The sequence below is a fragment of the Megachile rotundata genome, chromosome 2 (assembly GCF_050947335.1).
Source record: "Megachile rotundata isolate GNS110a chromosome 2, iyMegRotu1, whole genome shotgun sequence".
Classification (NCBI taxonomy): domain Eukaryota; kingdom Metazoa; phylum Arthropoda; class Insecta; order Hymenoptera; family Megachilidae; genus Megachile; species Megachile rotundata.
Window position 1 is genome coordinate 17,023,717 of NC_134984.1, and position 23,566 is coordinate 17,047,282.

At 37.3% G+C, this 23,566-nt stretch overlaps 1 protein-coding gene across 1 annotated transcript in view; it reads left to right on the forward strand.

Annotated features, from left to right (window-relative positions):
- Positions 1 to 882: 882 nt before the first annotated feature.
- The window catches only part of dnt (tyrosine-protein kinase Dnt), a 31,052-nt gene continuing 8,368 nt past the window's right edge, over positions 883 to 23,566 (forward strand). The window contains exons 1-2 of the mRNA XM_003699671.3: positions 883 to 1,460; positions 18,978 to 19,105. Of these exons, the coding sequence (XP_003699719.1) occupies positions 1,361 to 1,460; positions 18,978 to 19,105 (228 nt within the window). The 5' untranslated portion in view covers positions 883 to 1,360. The remainder of the gene's footprint in view (positions 1,461 to 18,977; positions 19,106 to 23,566) is intronic.

A 23,566-nucleotide genomic window follows, 5' to 3' on the forward strand; every position in this document is an offset into this window, starting at 1 on the left:
AGTTTCCTAGATTCCCAGTTCCCTAGATTCCCAGTTCCCTAGATCCCCAATTCCCTAAGTTCAAAAATTCTCTAGACTCCCAATTCTTTAGATTCCCATTTACCTAAATCCCCAATACCCCATACTTCTAATTCCCCAAACTCCCAAACCAAATATTTAAATTCTTCAACTTTCCAAAATTTCCTAAATTTTCTAAAATCCCCAAATTCTCAAGTACAAGATTCTGCCATGAAAGATGAGGTATCAGAATTACGAACGCCTAGATAGGCAAGGCGTTAATTACCCATTTCGTTTATGGACTCATAATCTCCCAGAAGTAGCTACATCAATCGTGATTCGATTTAATATTACGTTAATAGCTTTTTACTCCCTTGGTAGATAATTCGATAATAGATTTTTTATTTTTACCTTATTCATGGATCAACTCTCGTACTCCAATTTTATCAGACTTTAATATTCTCTCACAAAAATAAAGTATACGATTCAATTTTATTAGACTACTCTTTCATAAAGTTAAAGATGCTGACATAAAAGTTTATGTATCAAAATTACGAACAGTTACACTGATGAATTTGGTTTACCCGTTTATAATCCTCAACCAGTAGGTATATGAATGGTTGTGGTTCGCTTTAGTGTTGCATCGGTGCATTTCCATTCCATCGGTAGATAATTCCAATAGATTTTTTGTTATTTTTATCTAGTTCATGGATCAGCTCTCGTACTCCAATTTTAATTCTCCCCTTAGTTTGCCGCTCCATCGGAAGACCGAGGCCATCCGATCAGCACGACGACGCCTGAAACGAGTGATTCTCGTAGGTGGACTTCGGCCGAGCTCGGGCACGCTCGGCCAGTTTCGGCTCGCCAAGCCTGCGTCGACCCCAGTCAACCCATGGCGGTCAGAGCACATAACTGGTTGTGACTTTCACGAGGCAAGTACCTCGCGCGCTCTCGTGTGTGCATTTTCGTTCGATCTTCCGTCTTTTGTTTAACGTTTTCGTGAAACGAGCTGTCACGTTAATTCACAGACTTTTCAGACACTTTTCGTCGCGATTACTCGACCGTAGCTTGGTGTACCGTTAAAAAGAATCCGAAGAGTATTTCGCACGGTGAACTGTCAAAACTCAATTCGACTCGAACAGACCGTACATTATTGTCGTGATCGTAGCACGTTTTAATCAGCTCGTAAATATCGTGATAGAACGACGCGATGTCACGTGCGTTCGTACTCGTAAAACAACGATATACGGTAACCGCGGACCATGAATCGAGTTAGAAGACTTTAACGTTATTCGTACCGTAACGTTGCGCGTGTTTCGGAGTAACCTAGTATATACGACCGGTTAAACACGTGGTGGACACGATGCTACTTAAATTGGCAGTGTTGCTGTTCGTCTTCGTCCAGCCAGGTGCAAGTTACTTCAACCTATTCCTTAGCCAAGCAGAAGTGCGGAAATTAATGGGTAAGTACGCTATATTTTTGGGACTTCCGTTTTAAGATTACTCGCATTATATTGCATTTGTACGGTAATGCAATTATTCTGTGCAATTTGTTGCACAGGTGATGGGAGCCTATTATGCATTATTATTTACCTTCTGTTATGGAAAACAGAGTGATATATGATAGCTTGAAAATTTTAACTTTTATTTTATGCTGAATTTGAGAAATTTTTGGAACTCAGTTTTGTACAAGTTTGAGTTTGGTACAAGAATAGGTATGCTGCACCTGCACAGGTTTTTCATTGTTACGGTATAAGTGAAAGTTTTATACAAAAGGAATTGACTACTGAATTCAGTTTTTCCTTGTATCGACATGTGGACACGGGAGTCTTGTTAACTGATCGCAAGAATGTATGCGATAAGAGACCGTCGCTGAGGCTTTATCTGTCAGCATAAATTCGTGTTTATTTTATGTAAACGATAATGTTAATATTTATGTTAGAACATTGTAAGATTGTTTGTAAATAAATATTTGTGATTGTACGCGTGGATATAGAGGTTCACCGTAACTGTATCATAGTGCCAAGTTTCTTAGTCTCACCTCCCTATTTGTGCTATATATTGTAAGACATTTTGTATATTAAAATTAGTAGCGAAATTATTATTTGATTATTCTATGATACTACTGTTTTACTGATTACTATAGTACTGCTTCACTGAACTACTTTTTTACCTTTACTATAACACTAGTTCTATTATAGTATATACTATTTTTAGATTTCACTATGCTATTATGACAGTAGTTCTTATATGTAACTGCTTCATTCTTTTACTGTTTTATTTTTTACTGATTTATTACATTCTTCTTTCACTATTTCACTACTGTACTATTTCACTATATCACTGTTCTAGTCCTTACATTATTCTTCTCCTATTCCAGTATTATACCTCTATTACTATTTTAGTAATTCTTTACTATTTTACCATATTTCTATTAGTTCACCTATATTATTTCTATTACTACACTATTATCCCTTGTTCTATATTACTATTCTGTTAACTTCACTATATTACCACAATTCTGGTATTATTATATTTGATCATTTTATTAATTTTACTCTTTTACTGTCTCACTACTTCACTCTACTACCATATCATTATTCCTTCTCTTCCAGAATTTTGTTCTTACTCTTATGCTACTCTATAATCAAACACAAATTTGATCAAACAGTCGCCATTTTTAATAACCTTTTAACAGTACAAAATTTTAATACTTCACCACAAAATAATGTATCATAAAGTACATGATAATGTATCATAAACTACATGATAATAAAGTATCATATACTTGTACGTTTAAATTATATCATTCATATGGCCTGAATATACTTTATCAGAAAATACACTGGATGATACTAAAACTTGTTAATAACACTTTGATATAAACGTATCATTTTTATATATTCAATCATGTTTGAATTTAAACTGTCTTCAAATTAAACAATCCTAAAATTGAGTCAATTCAGATATACACATAATTAGAATGTTTTAAGTACGTCCTCCGACGCTCACAGGTCGCTGAAAATTATACAAAGCGTCATATAACCTCCATAGATCCCATTTCATTCAAGTTTAATGTACCTCGTACCACTATCCCAAAGACCAATTATTAACGAACCAAAATTTCGCCGCATCGTCGAAAAATGACGGCGATAATCAAGATCGATAGTATTATTTCGCCGCTGCGATTCGAGGGCTCTCCGCAACAAAAGGCACCGAAGCTAGCTGACGCGTCGAACTAACACAATTCGATTTCGAGGCGGTTGCTTAGCGAGCAACGTTCACGTTAAAACCGGAGAAAGGTTGTACCGAGATGCATACGAAATAGGTGTCGTCGACCGTGGAACGAGGTGTAAAGTGTGCGGCTGAAAACGCGCAATCCCACGCACGAGCGCATTTCCCGCAAGGGCGAATCGCCGGTTGAAACTCAACGGTTCAGGTGTCGTCGCGTCTCCTCTTATAGCAGAAACGCGATGCAGGGCACAACCAGCTGAACGCTTTTCGCGGATCAACGAGCCGAGAGCGAATTATCCGCCGCCGTGGAAGTTATCGAGGAAATATTGGAAAGTTCGTGGCGTCGAGTGGCTTTTACCTGTTTCCGGTACAGCGACTCGCGCGCGGCAACCTCGGTCGACGTCGTTTTCCGGCTAATGGGAACTACAAATGAAATCGGGAACGAGAATACGCACGGTGAAAAGGGGGGAAAAATACGAGAAAAAGGAGATCGAGAGCGTGAGAATGGAACAACCGATCGAGTATCGTCGCAAAACGAATTTCTTCGGTTTTACCGCCATCGATTCAACTCTGATTTTAATAGGTCGTTGAACCGATCTCGCGATCAGACGCGCCCAAGCTATCGGCTTTTCGTTTAATCAATTTTATCCTAGCCAGACCTCTTGTTAATTGTGCACCCGAGTGTATTACTTCAAAGTGGTACAACATTCGATACAGCTCACACTGGAATATATAGGCAAACTTTGTTAAAAATCAACTTGTACTTCCATTGTTAATTAACCACTCATAACGTGCACTTTGATTGAGAAGCTGATGTTACAATATGAAGCATTGATCGCAAGAATTGATTTTACAAAATGAAGAGATACTGCAAATTGTATTTTGTATATCACATTGCAAACTTCAATACAGTTCACACTGGAATATATAGGCAAACTTTGTTAAAAATCAACTTGTACTTCCATTGTTAATTAACCACTCATAACGTGCACTTTGATTGAGAAGCTGATGTTACAATATGAAGCATTGATTGCAAGAATTGATTTTACAAAATCAAGAGATACTGCAAATTGTATTTTGTACATCACATTGCAAACCTATGAATGTCCTGTTATGGACATCTTCAGAATCTTGGTTTCTGAGACAATTTAGACTTGAACTCTGTTCAGAGTCATTTCAAATCTCAACTAGGACGTTGAAGACCTAGGACGATCCCCAGGTTCTTGATTATCCATCTTCAAATTTCTCGAATCCAACACTCTGTCATTCCCAAATCTTCAGATGCAAACACCACTATATTGTGTCCAGGCTTCCTCAAATCTCCAAATTAAAATTACCCAAATTTCTACGACCCGAAATTCGAAATCCAAATACGAGTTCCACCACATGCAAGCACCCATAAACTCCGCAGTCCAAGTTGCATTTCCAAACGCATAAAAATCTCAGGAACGTCCTCCCGCGAATTTATTAAAATTCAACAGCCAAGAAATAAAAGTTTGCTCATCAAAGATGCGCGTAACATCGGTTCCCGGCTTACGAGCGTTTCGTCGCCGTTTCGCGATAACACAGTAAAAAAAAGTATGGAAGATTCGTAGAACAAGATGGCATCGGAATATATATGAATTCGAGACTCAATAAAATATTATAACGAGGTCCTTGTTAAGCGGATGCAGCATGGGGTGCCGAGTCACAGGACTGGACCCTAGTTTGTTTAGACACCGAGTAATCGACAGTCGCTTCTCTTCGTCTTGTTTTCCTACGGGTTGCCTCGTCCTGTTGGTTTTTTTTTTCTTTCTTTCGTTGCCTTCTCATTTTAGTCCGATGGCCATGTTGCGTTGTACGCCGAATGAACCTTCCTTAGATAGAGCCCTTGATACCGATTTCGGTGGCCCTCTTGGGTCGCTCTTCATATAGACCTCCGTTTTTTCCTTAGATACTCGTGCTTCCTGGAACATCGACGTTTCCAGTTTCGGTATTTACTGGCTTTTTCGTCCTCTTCCTGGCAGAATCGTGCTCCCACAAAAAGTTGATCCCAAAAGAAGTTTAATTTGTTACCTTGTTTCGTGTCTGTAATCATTAGCGAGGTTCGATCGGTGATTAATTGTTGCCTTTGCGTACAGAATTTTTGATGTTTTTGTGCTTCTATAAATAGTGTTGATTGCGTAATAAATTTGGGGAGGTTGAATTGATTAGTTGCAGGTTAGAAAATGAACATGGGAGGTAGAAATTATTTTTATTCGATTATTTGGGAATGTACGATGCAAGTTTGTCAATTCATGGTTCATGTTGAAATTTCTTAATTTTCTCAATTTTATCAATGTTCTCAGTTTTTTCAATTTTCTTAATTTTCTTGATCTTCTCAATTTTCTTAACCTCCTTAAATTTCTTACATTTTTTACATTTCTTAAATTTCATGAATTTTTAAAATTTCTCAAATTTCTGTTCCTAAACGTACGCTTCAAATTTCCCCTAAACTGTGTACGCTGATAACATTGTGTATCTGATAATTTATCCAACCGTCCAAACCCTATCAAATCGTCAACTTCTCCTCCACAATGAAGTGTACCACTACTGAAGCGCCCTGTACACTCCTATATTTATCCCACCTTCATTTTGTTCACTTCAGCGTTAAATGTTTTCCCCGCGTCAAAACTCGTTTTGAAGATCCAACACGCTTCTAAAATTTTCGAGTTTATCTTAAAGCATTACAGTCGTACGAGCCTGCTACCACTTCGGTATCATGTAGCATCTACTTTGGATAAGATAACTTTGAATTCCACCGGTGCCACGTTACATTCCTATTTCTCTGATTTCTTGCTCGGAGCGGACGAGTAAATTACATACCTCGATCGTTCCAGATATCAACAGTTACTTTTGCCTTCGAAAAAGACACGTTAATTGATAAAATTTTTATTCGCGACATCGTTAATACGTAATTTATCGTGATATGAAAAGGTTATCCTGGTCTGTATTTTCCATTTTGTTAACTGTCGGATAATAAGACTTCTGGCAACGATAAATACTGCAACAACGCAGATACAACGTATCTTGGCTTCTCCGTAATTAATGTATTACCCTCATAATTAATTGCGGTTGTGCAACAGCTGCGTAGCTGGTTAGCTGTGATTTTGCTTTGCAATATTTCAGTGCACGGTTGGACATTGTACCAATAAATTTGCATCCGAGTGTACGTGATTATCTTATTACTGCGTTATTCTCGTTTTGTTATTGATGGTTGCGTTAATTGTGGAGATAGATAAATTGCTTTTGACATCTGGTGATAATTTTCACATTTAGCAATTTAGGAATTTGCTACTTTGTATATTGATGGGATGCAAGTTTTTAGATGTTACATCTTCTTCTGTATTCACAAATATACTCATATGTCACATGTGGATCTGCAGCTCCACCCTATAACGCTATGTACTTATTAAGCTATTATATGTTACTTATTTCATACATTATCTATCAGTACAAAAAATGAATAATTTCATATTCAATTCATGTGCTTAATGAATATTACACTAACAAAATCAATACGAATAATCATAACAAAAAAACCTCACCACCCATATAGTCTCACATATTTATCCTCCTGTACACATAAAAAATTATGGATATTATTCATTACGAATAACAAGCCCAAAATTTGTTGACGCACCCAAAGATCCGTTGTAGGAATTTCCATACGAGCAGAAAGCTTGTAGAATTAATACTCCGTTCAATCAAGAAAACGTCAAACCGCAATGATCCGCACGAGCATCATCCATCAGAAGTCCGTGTCAAAACACGAAAGTGGTGTGCACTCGACAATCTTGTGCCGGAGGCGGTGTTTTGCTCGTGTGAGTCCGGTTCGGGCCCGACCTTAGCTAGTTAGGGCCTGACAGGCCCATCTTGATGTTACTCGAAGAGTGGGGCGGCCACAAAGGTCCCGCCTGGGCTCCGTGAAAACGTTTATGCACGCACAGTGGCGTAGACATCGGTGGCACTCATACATTTCTTACTTTTTATTATTTACATTTCAAAATATTTTTGCAAGACAGGTTGCCATTCAAAAATTTTCCAGGTGCAAAGTTTAGGGTTTAGGGTTTAGCGACTCTTAAGGTTAATTGTCAGTATTAGGTGTTTTAATATGTTTATACATTATGTGTATGACATTGAGATGTTCAGGTGTTCCTAATGTGTATCACTATGTATATCTACATGTCTATGTATCTACATATCTGTATATCGACATGTATATCTATAGATGTACACATATGTATAATCTTCATATGTGGTACACATTGGCTAACAATGCTCACATACAGGCTACCCAAAAAGGTTGGGACTAAACTTACTCTATATTGATAATATATGAATCCTTTTTATCTAATGTCACACACCCAAATACTTAATCTAGATTAAGCTGCATCATCCACTCCATCTCTAATTAGTCACCGACTTTCACCATGATTCATACCAAACTTTTTATCATTCCTTACCATATTCTTAGTCAGCACCCAAAGTTCACTTCATCAAACCTGCAAATACCCCTATTTTCATATCTTCAACATCTCTTGCATAACTATTATAAAATCGCTTCTTGACATAATATGACTCCTTCATCTTTGCAAGCAAAGTCGATCTTCTGGTTATCGAAGTGCTACCCTAAATCCACAGAAACCTCAAGAAAATTCCCAAACCAAACTCAAGATCCCAAACCAAATTTAAGATATCAAATTGAACACCATAGATTCAAACGTGTTCGTACACCCTATGTGTATCCAGAAATGTAAAATACGAGAAAAGCGAAGTAAGATATTGTTAGATCGTATCCGTCGATGCGAGAGTGACAAAGAAATATGCGTTACGAGGAAAAGGCTGGTAAGAAGAAACGATCGAGTATGGTTTCAAGATGGACCCGACGAACGGATGCTGCACCGTTGTCTACATCAATCTTCGGCTCCTCGTTAAGATCCGCGCCTTTAGTTTTCGCTTGTGTGCGTTAGCTCGTTTCGTTCGAGCTACGTGTCAGGGACACTCCGCGGGATGTGTTGGTCGGACATTTACATGAAGAGTCGTCCAGAAGGATACTGGACCCCCGTGGATTTTCTTCCAAGAGCGAACGGACTCGACTCGCTTAGCCTTCCTTTTCTTCTATTTCGCGCTCGGCGAAAGTAGAAAATCATCGATGAAACGCTTGGCTAGTTTATGCGATAGTGACACGTGTTAAGGCTAGTTTACATTGCTACACTGAGTACTGCCCGGGAAAAATGTGACAGTGATGTTGCACAATGTGTCTTCTTAGACCACTGAGTACTTGTTATTTATTCAGGGAGTAAATCAACTTGATTCTCTTTTAACAAACCTATAAGAGTGACTTCACTTGTTATTTTCTGAATACATTTGTGGATGTAACAGAACTTGCTGTTCTTTAAATGAACTTGTACAAGTAACTGAACTTGCTATTCTACAAAAAAACTTGTGTAAAGTAATTCAATATGCTATTCTGAAAAAAAACTTGTGTAACGTAACTGAACTTGCTATTCTAAAAAAAAACTTGTGTAAAGTAATTCAATATACTATTCTGAAAAAAAAACTTGTGTAAAGTAACTGAACTTGCTATTCTGAAAAAAAACTTGTGTAGCATAATTGAATATGCTATTCTGAAAAAAAAACTTGTGTAAAGTAATTCAATATACTATTCTGAAAAAAAAACTTGTGTAACGTAACTGAATATGCTATTCTGAAAAAAAAACTTGTACAAAGTAATTCAACTTGTTATTTTGTAAATAACCTTATGAGAAGTAACTGAACTTGGTATACTATAAAAAAAACTTGTGTAAGGTAACTGAATATGCTATTCTGCAAAAAAATTGTGTAAAGTAACTGAGCTTGTTATTTTATAAATAAGCTTGTGTAAAGTAGCTGAACTTGCTAATTTATAAATAAACTCGTGGAACTAACAAAACTTGCTATTCTGTAAATAAACTTATAAAAGTAACTTAACTTGTTATTTCCAAAATAAATTTGTGGAAGTAATGGAACTTGCTATTCTGTAAATAAACTTATAAAAGTAACTTAACTTGTTATTTCCAAAATAAATTTGTGGAAGTAACAAAACTTGCTATTCTGTAAATAAATTTATAAAAGTAACTTAACTTGTTATTTCTCAAATAAATTTGTGAAACTAACAAAACTTGCTATTCCACAAACAAACTTGTAAAAATAAATAAACTTGTAACTCAGTAAATAAATAATGGGTGTACAGTGATATTAATGTAAAAAATAAAATGACATGAGAGAAGATTATATGCTTTAGAGTTTTGAAATTAATTCTAATAGAAGTATAGAAATTCCCACGTCTGTAACCGCTACAAAATTATACTTTAGAGTGAAAGGATAGTAAATTCCGTTACCACATAATATTCCCCATAAAATAAACGAAAATTATCCCCTATTGTAAAGAACTATTGTAGCAGATGCACCCGAATCACAAATTCCATGAGGAGTTTACGAAACACAGTCACGAAACGTTTCGATTGTCCGTAGTTTCTAGAACGGCAGTATTTTCGAGTTCTTTTCTTCACGGTAGTTCGTTCTAGGTAGCAGCGTAAAAGGTTGAGAACGGGCACCACTTAAGGAGCCATTTGTCAGGAACTGTTTGTGGCCCTCGGAAAGAGTTAAACTTCTTGCCGAGTCACCTTGAATAAGGGCCGATGCATCGAAGTCTATACGTCAGAAAAATGTTTTCTTCCATCACATAGTTAATATCTTGCGAAGTTCTTCGGGGAAAGGCGGAAAAAAACGAGAAGAAAAAGGGAAAACTTGTATTCTGTACGGGAGTCTGAATCACGATCTTATATTAAATCAAGAAAGGCACCAGAGGACTTAAGTGCTTCAAGTGCGCGTGATGTTTTTCACTGAGGATCCTGCAGGGAACGGCAGACTCATCTTTAAGAAGCAGATGCTCGTTAAGATCCTGCCACTCACAACTTGTTACGTGGAAGTCAAAACAGACTCACAAAACGGAATTCCCTTTGCGAAGATAACGTCGGGGAATTGATGAACGCGATCGTTAACAAATCAAAGAAATAAATGGCGAACATTCGTGGAACCTTTGTTCAATTGATTCTTTCGATATGGGAGATCTTCATCGATATAGTCTACTACATTAGTGACACCACGTGGTGGTCTACATTTCTAACTACCCTTCAAGATATTAAAACAGGAATAATTTGACTTTGCAATAGTATTTAAAAAATCCTCCTCTCTACTTTGCTGTCAATAGCTTTCTATTATCAACAAAATAAATATTGAACATCTTCCAAATCCCATTGAAATCTCAACGAAAATGATCAAGTACGAGTTAGCTTCCTTCCACATCTAAAACACTTACAGCTCATAGCCGTAGAGTTTCAACTGCAGTCTCATCAATGAAGGTTTCATAAAAATGAGACTACGTCTAAAACAACCTCGATCGATAAGTTCTGTCATTACAGAGCGTCCTCTTTTCCCATTTGACCCATGACTGACGCATGAATACATCTTCGAGGAAAAGAACTGACCTAGGAGTACACGTGTTCCCCGACAACCTAGCTCTCCCTTGTTGTCCCCGGAAAGATCAATCTTCCTTGAGAAGTCCCAATGGCATGGCAGTTCGAAGGGTTTGTCACGTACGATTTATCACCAGAGGCTGCCAAGGGATGAGAGTACAAGGACGATCTCTCCGTCGAGGAGATAGACGGATAAAAGGACACTGAACATAAAAAGGCAGAGCATCCCCTGCTGCGGGGCTGCTGAAGACCCCGGCTGAGATGGCATCTACCTTCGGGTTTTTAAATGGCGTCGATTCTTCGATAATTCCGTGGTCTATTCCGTCTGCTGCAGGATGACGTATCACATAGTTAAGAATCGTGTGTTGACTTTACTTCGAGTTTACATTGTGTCAAGGACGAACCTGACGAACTAAGATGTTGAGAAGAGGTTGGTTTGAGGAGTTTTGAGGATTTGACGATGTGGAGGTGGGTTGGGAATTTGATGACTTAGGTAGTTGGGGATCTAGGAATATGGGAGTCTAGAGATTTGACAGTAGAGGGATTTGAGGATCTGGAGACTGGTGGGTTTGGGGTTTTAGGGATATGGACATTCAGAAATTTGAGGATTTAGAGATTTGGGAACTTATCAATTTGGGTATCTAGGGATTTGGGGATTTATCAATTTGGGTATCTAGGGATTTGGGGATTTATCAATTTGGGTATCTAGGGATTTGGGGATTTATCAATTTGGATATCTAGGGATTTGGGGATTTATCAATTTGGGTATCTAGGGATTTGGGGATTTATCAATTTGGGTATCTAGGGATTTGGGGATTTATCAATTTGGGTATCTAGAGATTTGGGCACTTATCAATTTGGGTATCTAGAGATTTGGGCACTTATCAATTTGGGTATCTAGAGATTTGGGCACTTATCAATTTGGGTATCTGGGGATTTGGGGATTTAGAGTTTGGACAGATTGAGGGTTCATAAATTTTTGCACGTAGGGATTTGGGGATCTAGGTACTTGATGCTGAAATATGAAGTACTCTAATATTGAATATGAATATTTGGACATATATATAATTAAGGATTTAGAAACCCAAAAATTCCAAATTAAAAATTTTAAGAATTTTGAAAGTTTAAACTTGAGAACTGCAAAACACGAAAACTAGAAAATGAAAAAGATTTAATAACCGAACGCAAAGGAATTCGTCTGATAATATGACAAAGGCAAAGTACCGTAAATCGGATTAGCAGGAATTTAAGTTATTCCTTGAAATTATTCGAGAATAAAAGAATCGGTGACGTTGCGAAGCGGACGGCAAGAAGGATTAAGCTTAAAAACGAGAAAAATCGGCCGCGAGAGATTTGAGAGGATCAGAAGTCTCGGTTCCTCGAAGTCGACGACTTCCTGGCGAATCCTTCTTAACGAGCACCGTTGATAGAATGACACGAATCACAGGAAAAGGATGCACGATCGAACGTCACGATAAATTCAGTCGGTCCGTAATCCTCTTCACGTTCGAGTCCTGATTGCTAGTACGGTGCCATATGTCTTCCCTGCAGTGGCGACAACGTCTCAATCAGTTCACCCATCTGTCACTTCTCGGCCAATACGCTCCCTAACACAAACGTCATATCTATAAAAAGGGAGCGCGTTATATACAACATTCGTTCACAGCTTGAAACTGTATTTCTATAATCTACACTTTTAAATGGGGTAGAAATATAACAATTGGAGAATACAGTTTATCATATGAGATCCGCCATTTTGTTTTATTTTATACACTTCTTACAACATGTTTCATAAACTCTTCAGAACTTCTCCCAATACTTACCATTCTACATTGTGACAATTATAAATTTGTTTAAAATAATTGCATGACAAATAAAAATTATTTTATAAATACTATGATGCATCTAATAGGCGCCATGATGCAAGTGAATCTCAAGTGAGACTATGTAATACTTCTGCAATTTTTAGTTGCATGTAGATTGATTTTTTAAACGATCCTATATGAAAAAGTATTAAGGTATAATATCAAAATGGTGGAATTTGTAACGTATCACAATTTTTATACAAAAATGAAGTATTAAGTACAAGATGTCTCTGAAAATGCATCTGCACTTCCTATGTATAGAATCCAAAGTGCAGAATGCTCGCAAAAAATAAAAATCGTAGAAAAATAGAGATGGTGACGTGGCAAGTGGGCGTCACAACATGGCGCCAAGGCATATGATTTACGCCAGCAATAGATTTCTTTTGTGAAAGACTGTACTATCGTCACCATACCGATATAACGAGCTGGCTAAAGCTCGCAATCGTATTTCCAGGGTGCACGCCAGCAACAATATTATTTTAGCTCCTGATGCCAGAATCACGTCCGACCCGATGCAGGTTTGCTTTGCTTCCCGTTTCGCTGCCATTCTACCCTCGATAAATAAACAGGACTGGGGTTGCCTACAATGCAGAGAGTCCATCTACTGTTCTTGCTCCTCGTCTGGGGACAATGAACCACAGATTTAATTCTTGCGGAATTATTTTCTTTTCTGGATTGAAAATAACGTCTTTGTACCTAATCGTTCATGTCAGACATTTCTTTGTCATAAAATGTGCTCGTATAAATTTAAACGTTGTATTTTATTTGAATATTATTTTTATGGGTGGTTTTAGTTTGGTTTTGTGTTATATGATAAATGTCTGCATCTTGAATGAGGGAAATATAATTTTTAAATATATCTCAGTAAACATATTTTAAAAAAAATACAAGTTATATTATGACGTACATATAAAATATAAATTATGTTTACATATGAGTATAAAAATTATAAATTATACTTTTAAGCATATCAAAAATATATAAAATATTTGTCCTTACATAAATACAATATAATAGCTGGTGTTAATAATTATTTTAGAATATAATAGCTAGTGTAAATAATTATTTAAACAACCCAAGTATAAATATCGTAGACGTAAAGCTAACGTTACAGCACCGTGAAATGCAAGCGAACCAATCTTTCACTAAGGGTCTAGGATTTAGCCGTAATAGTATACCCTTGACAGAAAAGTTTCTCCTTAATCCTTCCTGTGCCCCGGCTATAAAGCAACGAGCAAGTTTCGGAAAGGCACGAAACGCTATCCTTGAAACGACGACACAAGCCAAAGGCACATATACACTTGGTCTTTTTCGACTTTTTCTTCTCCTCCCTCCTCGTTCACGACCCTTTAGAGTGAATTATAACCGGTGTCGCGTGAAGTTACGCCTTCCTGGATGTGACCTATGGCCCGCGAAGAGAAACAGAGACAGAATCGGTCTTGCAATAACGGAAGAGGACAAACCGAGAATGGAGGAAAGGGAATACAAACGACATTCAGGACTTGGCCAGGACTTATGGGTTATTCAGAAGAGGAGACCCCCGTTGGCAGACGAACAACCCACGTATTCGTTCGATATATGCTAACCAGACAGCCTTCTGTGTCATATAGGGTGAATCTATTCTATCAAATTGCTTATTTCGCGGTTCTGTGTACGTTGCAATTGCTATCGTTTTGCTGGAAAGTTTCAATTTTTCACAGGTCTTTTCTTGAATACAAAATACAAGTTAAATCTTGGACATCTAATTACAAACCTAAGTAATTGGTCAAATATGAAGTACAAATTAGGAAGCTTTAATCCGCATGTAGTTACAAATCTAGACCTGATTATGAATGTACACCTAGAATATATGTATGTACAGGTAGTAAACTGCAAAATACAGATTAGGAAACATGGTCCAGATCTAACAACAAACCTAGACCCAAATAATTAGCAAAATGTGAAATAGGACTTAGGAAGCTATGACCCACACGTAACTACATATCTAGATCTAATTACAAATGTACACCTAAAAGATATAAGTGCTGCAATGCAGAGAACCATGATCCAGATCTAACAACAAACCTAGACCCAAATAATTAGCAAAATGTGAAATAGGACTTAGGAAGCTATGACCCACACGTAACTACAAATCCAGATCTAATTACAAATGTACACCTAAAAGATATAAGTACTACAATACAATATACAAATGAAGAACCATGATCCAGATCTAACAATAAACCAAGATCCAAAATAAATTAATACCAAAATTCCAAGTATAATACAAATGAAAAAAAGGCAGTCTTTTTAAGAATGTACATATTGTAAAATTGAAAGGGTTGAGAGGAAAAAGAGCACGTTGAACAAGTGTTGTAAGGTTTCTTCCTGCATTGTTCCCCTTAATCGAAGGAAGTAAACGTTTTGCACGTGGGTGTACGTGCACCGGGTATATACGCACGCCCACGTCGTTTGGCTGCACTGGCGAAAGTGAAAAATATCCTATCCAAAGGCAGCACGTGTTTTGTGTACGTACGATACACATGCAAGTATAAATGCGAGCTCGTTTGTAGATGCACAGGCATACACGTGGATACGTTATTAGATCTCCTGAGATTTCATGTCGAGGTATTGGCGAGTACCAGCTGCTTGATCTGGTCGTTAACCTCGGCTTGCGGATCATTTTTGGATCTACGTGTTTCAGTTTACCTAGGAGCTATTATATTTCAAATTTAACTTTGTATTCAACATTATTTCAAATTTGTTTTACAGTAAAAATTATTTCTTTGTGTTAAAATTGTCTTTGTGGTAAAAATTATTTCTTAATCAAATTGGGATCAAATTGTCTTTGTAGTCGAAATTATTTCTTTGGGATCAAATTGTCTTTGTAGCAAAGATTACTTCTCTGGGATCAAATTGTTTTTGCAGTAAAAATTATTTCTTTTAAAATTATTACTTTGTGTTAAAAATAGTTACCCTCTATTCAAATTGTCTTTGCATTAAACATTATTATTGTGTACTAAAAATAATTATCCTGCATCCAAATTGTCGCTCTATTAAAAATTATAGATTCTTCTCAAAATTATCTACCTAATAAAAATTATTTCCTAAAAACGCAAATTTCTAAATAAAATTATCAAGCATTCCTAAATATTAAAATATAAAAATTCTTAAAGCTGAAAGAAAATGTCCGAAGTGCACATAAAATGCAAAAGAAAATGGTGGGTGTAATGAAGAAAGATTAAGAATTGAAGGCAGTGCATTGTAAGCAGGCGTCACGACACGTAAATCTAATATTTCCTGTTTCTTTGACCTGCACTGCACCCCTTCTACATTTCCCTCTATTCTCTTTCCTCCTACTTGCACCACGTCGTTGTTATCTCTTTTTAAGAGCTTCGCCAGTGGAGGATCTCGTTATAAACGTTCCATGGGGTTTCGCGTTCAAAAGGTGTTGGGTTTCTGACCCAAAGCCTTGGGGCCGAGGGACCGAGAGAAACTAGGGCCCCCGCAGTTAGCCCGCAATTCACCGGCTCCTTTTTTTCCTTCTTTTCTATTTCTTCTTTCTTTCTGCTCTCTTTTATATCGCGACTCTTGGGGTTTCGCTTGTCAACTCGCCTCCATACTGTATTTTGACAGCGGGGGACACGGTTCCCTGCGAAATTTTGCCGGCTGTTTCGCGCCTCGCGAAACGAAGATGTTTGTTCGCTTTCCTTCTTTATCTGCAGCCTTTATGCCCGACACTTTTTTTCCCTCCTTTGTCCGCCATTACGGACGAACACCTTAGACCTTTACAATTCTGACCGTTAACAAAAAGGACAATTTCCCTATTTATTTCGTTTTCTCCTACAGATTTTTATCGTACGGCCATTTTTAAATCGCTTCTTTTTGGGGTTTGGATTAGGTTCTACTTTTTGATATTTACCTACACCTATTTGCAAGCATTTATCTCATGAATCTATTCATCATATTTGAACTTTGCAAACCTACGACTACAAGAACAAGCTCCCCATTTTGCAAACTATCCACATCGAGCTACCAACATCACACAGAAAGCTTATAAAGCTGTCTCTAAAACGAGACCCGCAAAGTAGCCAGTTGCAGTCGAAAACAAGGGTAAGCATATCAAAGAAGGTGCATACAAGGAAAGATCTGTTAGAGAGTTCTTTTACACCTTTGTTTCGCCTTCCAGAATGTTGTTGATCGATATCTGACTTGCGGGCAGGTTTACCGAGTCGACTGGCCGTCTGAGAATTTCTTTGCTTCCTTATCTTTGATCCCGAGCATTTTCCCGGGTATCAGCAGTTGGCGGTAGGGTATAACAGTTAGAGTGTTCTAGCAAGCACGTTGTAGTTGAAGATCGCGCATGTACCAAGAGGAAAGGTTCCGAAGTGCCGCGGAACCCCTCGTGACAATTGTGTCTGGCACTCGTTGTTGAGGGTCGACGCTTTCGTTGAAAGGGCTCTACTTCTTTCTTTCTTTCTTTCCCTTACCGCATCTCCTTCATCTTGTTCTTTTCTCTTTGCTGCTCTTGCTTAGTATGTACTTTGGCCCGTTGCAGGCATACCAGACATCAAAGGATCTCTGGTATCCGCCACCTCTTTGCTAACCTACGCGTAAATGCGTAAGAAGATCTTAATGCAACCCTCCCAAGTTTTGCTTAACGAAAACACCTATGTCGTCGGTGGACAATAGGCAGCTCTTCGACTAATTTTATGATTATGTCTACAATAGAGAATGCTACAATTGACTGTTTCGATGATTATTTTAGACTCTACCTTTTGATGGTTATCTTAGAATAGGAGTAGGTAGGGATCCACTCTTCATCGACTGTTTTAACAATTATACTGACTTGTACAACTATCCATAGTTTCAATATTTAATTACCAGTAGAGTAGACAGCTAACAGAATTTGTATGATCACTGAAAACTTAAAAACAACTGAAAAATGCATAAGTTTAATACACTTATTAATAAGAATACAAATCAGCCCAAGTAAAGTACATTTCAATTAGCGTAACCGCCACATAGCTCGTCAAATAAATTTCCGTGTACGTTTCCCAACGAAGACTTTCCCGTAGAGCCTTCGATGACTCAATGACTGCGGGCGAAGTCCGTATCATCAATATTCGGAACGCGCGTATAAAAGTGTCCCGGTCCGAGGATTTGATTTTTACCGGCGATAACTCAGCGTGGTTTCGAGGATCGTAAGATAATTATTTTCCGAGAGGATCCAACAGGGTGCTCGGCGTGTTTTTTACGACTGAGGTTGGTCTCCAGGAGAGAAGGAGCAGCGTGCAACGAGGCACTGGTCGGAGGAATGGCGGCCGTTGAGGTCGTGGGTATACGATATCTGATGCAGAAAACCGGTAAAGGCCGAGGACCGATGGTAAACGGGAGGCAAGGGACGACGAAAGAAGAAGAGGACCAAAAGTAAAGACACGATTGTGGGGGCTACGGCACATTGTCTTCGGGTGACTTAAAAATCCGACTCGTATCTGATACAGCGAACATAGACCCTGCGAAGGGTGTACCGCAACGTGTGCTCTTTTCTCTTTTGCCCCGATCTTCGCCCTTCGATTTTTATACACGGGTCTTTTTACTCTCTTCCTAACCTTCGGACTCCCGAATGTGAACTCCGCTACTGATCCTAGGATTACGATGCTTGTTTCAACAGACTCTTCTTCTTCTCTGAACAACGCGTGGATTCTCGATACTATTGGTTATTGTAATTTTATATTTTGTGATGAATTTATTTAGAATTTATTTTATGTAATTTTTTGTTTGATGATGATGATGTAGAATTGTTTTGATATGACTCTTTGCACTAGAAAGTATTTTTGATAGGTAGCAACATAATAGCTGCTGAGGATGGAAAGTTGAGAAATGAAAAATTTAATAAATTCTGTTGAGGTTATTATTTTACTATTATCTTATTTTATGCTTATCATGTACAGCACCATTTTAGTTAAAAAAAAAACCTTGCTACAATATTTATTGACCACATACTTATTGACTATATATACCAACTACAAATACATATGTGATCAATGACAAAAGATGAATACATTATTTTTCACATGTACAGCCCCATAATTGTAACAAAATATAATAATGTCATTTAATAAACAATAATATCATTTTTATAAATAATAAAAATTACAATGAACATCAATTAGAAAGCTCCAAAATTCATCACCTTTCTAATCAAAAAATTGAGACCTTACACAGTTTCTAAAACTACCACCTGTCTAATAATAGCAATAGATGCTTCCTGTTCCAATATCAGACTTATGCACACTTCCCTACAATTTCAACACAATTAACATAATGAAAGAACAATAATGAAAATATATATCTGTTGCAGGTCTGCAAGCAGAGTTGTTCTACGTGCGAGAGGGTGTGATAAACGAGTACGCGATTAAATTCGTGGTCCCAGTGCCAGCGCAGGTTCACAAGCTACATTTCACTTGGGAGAACCTTGCCGGCAGACCGGTAAGTTTTACAAAGGCTTTCAAGTAATTGCTCGTAACGATTCACCTCGTAAACCCTGCGAAAAAGGGATCACGTACAGAAGAAAGATTTCGCGTTTGAAAGTTAAGAAAACGCGAGGACGGAGGACGAGAAAGAAGCGTGGCGCGCCAGGAGTGTTTTTTAAAAGCGTCGTTGGCGTCTTCCGCGTACTTTATTCCTCATTTACGTTTCTTTGATTCCTCGTCAGGCTAGATCAAAGTCGACAAGCAGGTAGGAGACACTGTGAATTCGCTCGTTAACGAAGGAATCCGCGTTACGGAAGCTTATTGCGGGATGAATCCTTCACGGAGACACTTCTGGGGTGAAGAGACGCTGATCGCTTGCGATCTTTCCTCGTTATTTCTTTTCTGTGAGGTACGGTCGGTGGTGAGTCTGGATGGACTAGGGAAATCTTGATGGAGGAATGGGGGGTTCGTTTGTTGGTTTGTGGAGGTTTTTGGGGATTTGGAGAGTTGGAGGTTTGGAGATTTGGGGATTTGTAGATTTGGGGATTTAGGGAGTTGGAGACTTGGGGATTTGGGGAGTCGGGGACTTGGGGATTTGGGGATTTGGGGATTTGGGGATTTGGGGATTTAGGGAGTTGGAGACTTGGGGATTTGGGGAGTTGGGAACTTGGGGACTTGGGGATCTGGGGATTTGGGGAGTTGGGGATTCGGAGATTTGGGGAGTTGGAGATTTGGGGATTTGGGGATTTAGGGAGTTGGAGACTTGGGAATTTGGGGAGTTGGGGACTTGGGGATCTGGGGATTTGGGGATTTGGGGAATTGGGATTCGAGTATTTGGAGAGTTGGAGATTTGGGGAATTGGGGAGTTGGATACTTGGGGATTTGGGAATTTGGGGAGTTGGAGATTTGGGTTGTTGAGGAGTTGGGGAGTTGGGAATTTGGAGATTTGGGGATTTGGGGAGTTGGAGACTTGGGGATTTGGGGATTTGGGAAGTTGGAGATTTGGGTATTTGGGAAGTTGGAGATTTGGGAATTTGGAGATTTGGGAATTTGAGGAGTTGGAGACTTTGGGATTGGGGAATTTGGGATGCTGGAGATTTAGAGACTTAGGGTTATAGAGATTTGAGAAATTAGAGATTTGGGAATTTTTAGAATTGGAGATTTGAAGATTTGTGGATCTACAGACATAGAAGTTTAGATATTTTCTGCTTCATTAATCTAAGCAAGAATTTCTAGACCAAAAAATTTTTTAAACAACAAAATTTGAATGTCAAAATTCAAGAACCTGCGTATTCAGAAATTAATGAATAATAGAAGTGTAGAAATGTAAAAATTAAATTATTTTGCAATATTAAAACTTGAAACAAAAAAGTTCAATTACATCCACAGATCCATAAATGAATATCTTCTTTACTGTCTCTTAGAGGTTGATGCTGTATATAAAACGTAAAATAAAAAGGAAGTCATAAACATTTAACGTTATATTGCTTTCATATTTCTTTCCGTCTTATATCAAACGTCTTGCTCAGCATGAAAGATTAATCTAAATCCGTAAGAAGAGTCGCGATTATTAAAGATTTCTTCAAGAACCATTGAACAGAAACGATTCGAGGCTCGTCTTGGTAAATTCATTTCGCTAAAATGTCGGGTAATCGTGGATGACGGTGCTTTGTAACGCGATTCTGCGAAACAGGAAGCACCGTCATGCCTCGATAATCCGGATAACTTCTGGTCGATACTGCCTGAACTTCCTTTTTGATTATGAACGTAGTTATTGGATAGTTTGGAAATTTGCAAAGTTACAAATTTCAATATTAAGGATTTGTAGAAATTTGAAATTGGAGAATTTAGAATTTGGAGAAATTTGAAATTTGAGAATTAAGAGTTTGTAGAAATTTGAGAATTAAGAGTTTGTAGAAATTTGAAATTTGAGAATTTAGAATTTGGAGAAATTTGAAATTTGAGAATTAAGAATTTGTAGAAATTTAAAATTTGAGAATTAAAAATTTGTAAAAATTTAAAACTTGAGAATTAAAAATTTGTAAAAATTTGAAGCTTGAGAATTAAAAATTTGTAAAAATTAAAAATTTGAAAATTAAGAATTTGTAAAAATTTTAAATTTGATAATACAATATTTCAAGCCTTCCAAAATTCACAAACTCTTTACATACTCGATTGCCCAAAACAAAGAACATCACATACAACACTACATATGATTCAAAATAAGTGAACACAACAGTCGATTACGTAGCAATTTCAAAAACATCCAATCCATCGTAAGAACTCGAATGGAGTCACGATACGAATTGAATGAATCAGTGTTCTCGTGGGTAAATTTTTTTGCCGGTGCGTTCTCGTTGAGGTTGAAAGTATGTACTTTGACAAAGTGCCGACGAAAAGTGGGTAGAATGCGACACGGTGTTGGATTGACTCGTCGACGATGTGCAGAAAAAAAAGAGGATACAACAGATCCAAGAGTAGGACAAAGTGGTCCAGCCACTTCTTCGAGTTGTCTCGTTGGAAGGACGAGGCTGAAGAAGGAGGCGAAAGTCGGAGACTGATGACCAACGTCGGGACATCCGTCACCTCCGTGACAAAACCGAGTGTTCCGAATGCTACTTAGGCGAATCGACCACCTGCCAATCAAACTCACGATTTTTCAGTCCTTCCGACAAATTCATCGAATACCTCTGCAACTATTTCATTTTTCTTCTACTTAATTAAACTGTTACGTTTACATTTATTGTTTTTTGTCAAATACATTTTACAAGATTTCATTTAATAATTATTAGGAATTTTTAATAATTTTAATACTTTTGATTGTTTTTAATAATGTTTAGTATTTGTTACAATATTTACTAAATATTGTTTTAATAATTATTTTAATTTTTGTCTAACTTTTCATTGGGTAAACTTATTGAAATAATGAGGTAGATACATTTCAACCCTCAAAGTACCAAACTGTTATATTTAATAATTATTGAATATTCTGATAATTTCAATACCTTCAATAATTTATAACTGTTAAAATATTTTTTAAAAATAAATAGAAGTGTCGTAAGATAAAACCTGAATCACTAATTCATTCCAGAGTACCATTTCCCTCCTCTTATTAGACCACTCTCTAATCAATCATTCCTAACTCTAGCCATCAGACCATACAAAAAGAAATTCTTCAAAAAAATATCATCATACAAAAATGATTGAACAAATGATTGAAAAAACTTGTAGTTGATCGGCAAGTTTCTGATGATCGGTTTTCAAGTCGCGAGAAAAGGTAGCTCGTCAACCTGTTGGTTTGTCGCTACCAGTCTAACCTAACACCGCTAATTCCACGTGGAGATCAGTTACGACCACGAACTACGTGCCGACAGTGAATACCTCGGTAAAAAACCGGCTAACCATTCGATTTAAACTGTCCACAATCTTTTTTTCAGATGTCGTTTTTTCGTATGATGCTTTTTCTCTTTCATTTTCTGAGCGCCTCGTAACTGCCTGACATTTCGCGAGAAACTTGTCGAACGACGAGATACCGTGACATTTTTACGAACGTATCGTGTGAAAAAGAATCCTTTACTTAGAATTTTTAAATGGCAGATAAGTTGCCGGCTGTAAATTATCGATGGGACGGACCGGGGATATTGAATATTTCTTTTTATAACTTGAGTTTGTATAATCGTTTTTGGTTTTTATTGTTTTTGGGCGGGTTTTTTTGATGGGTTGGTATTTGGATTGTTTTGAGTGTTTTGGAATTATGATTTATTGTTGGTAAAATTTTAAGTTATGGGGATAAGTTGGTGGTACTGACATTAGTGATATCAGTGTTAGTAATGATGGGAACAACAGTAATATTTTGGTGATGTCAATGATAATACTAACACTATTAGTAACGTTAGTACTAACACTAATATTATCACTAGTAGTGACATTAATACTATCACTGATAGTAACGCTGGTACTAACATTAATACTACCAGTAATGCTGATACTATCACTAATATTAGCCATTGATAGCAAGGTTAATACTAACGCTAGTAGTGACATCAATACTCTCACTAATAGTAACGCTGGTACTAACATTAATACTATGAGTAATGCTGATACTATCACTAACATTAGCCATTGATAGCAGCAAGGATAATACTAACACTAATACTAACACTAGTAGTGACATTAATACTATCACTAATAGTAACGCTAGTACTAACATTAATACTATCAGTACTACTATCACTAACATTAGCCATTGATACAACTAATGCTAGTACTAATACTAACACTAATTGTAACATTGAAACTAAAGCTACCAGTTGTACTAACGCTAATGGCAATACTAATATTGGTGCTACTGGTATCCTTAATGACTGATAATAACAGTGTTAATATTAATACTAATACTAATTCAGATACTACATCTATACTAATGCTAATGATAACACTAATATTAATGTTACACTAATCACACTGATACTAATAT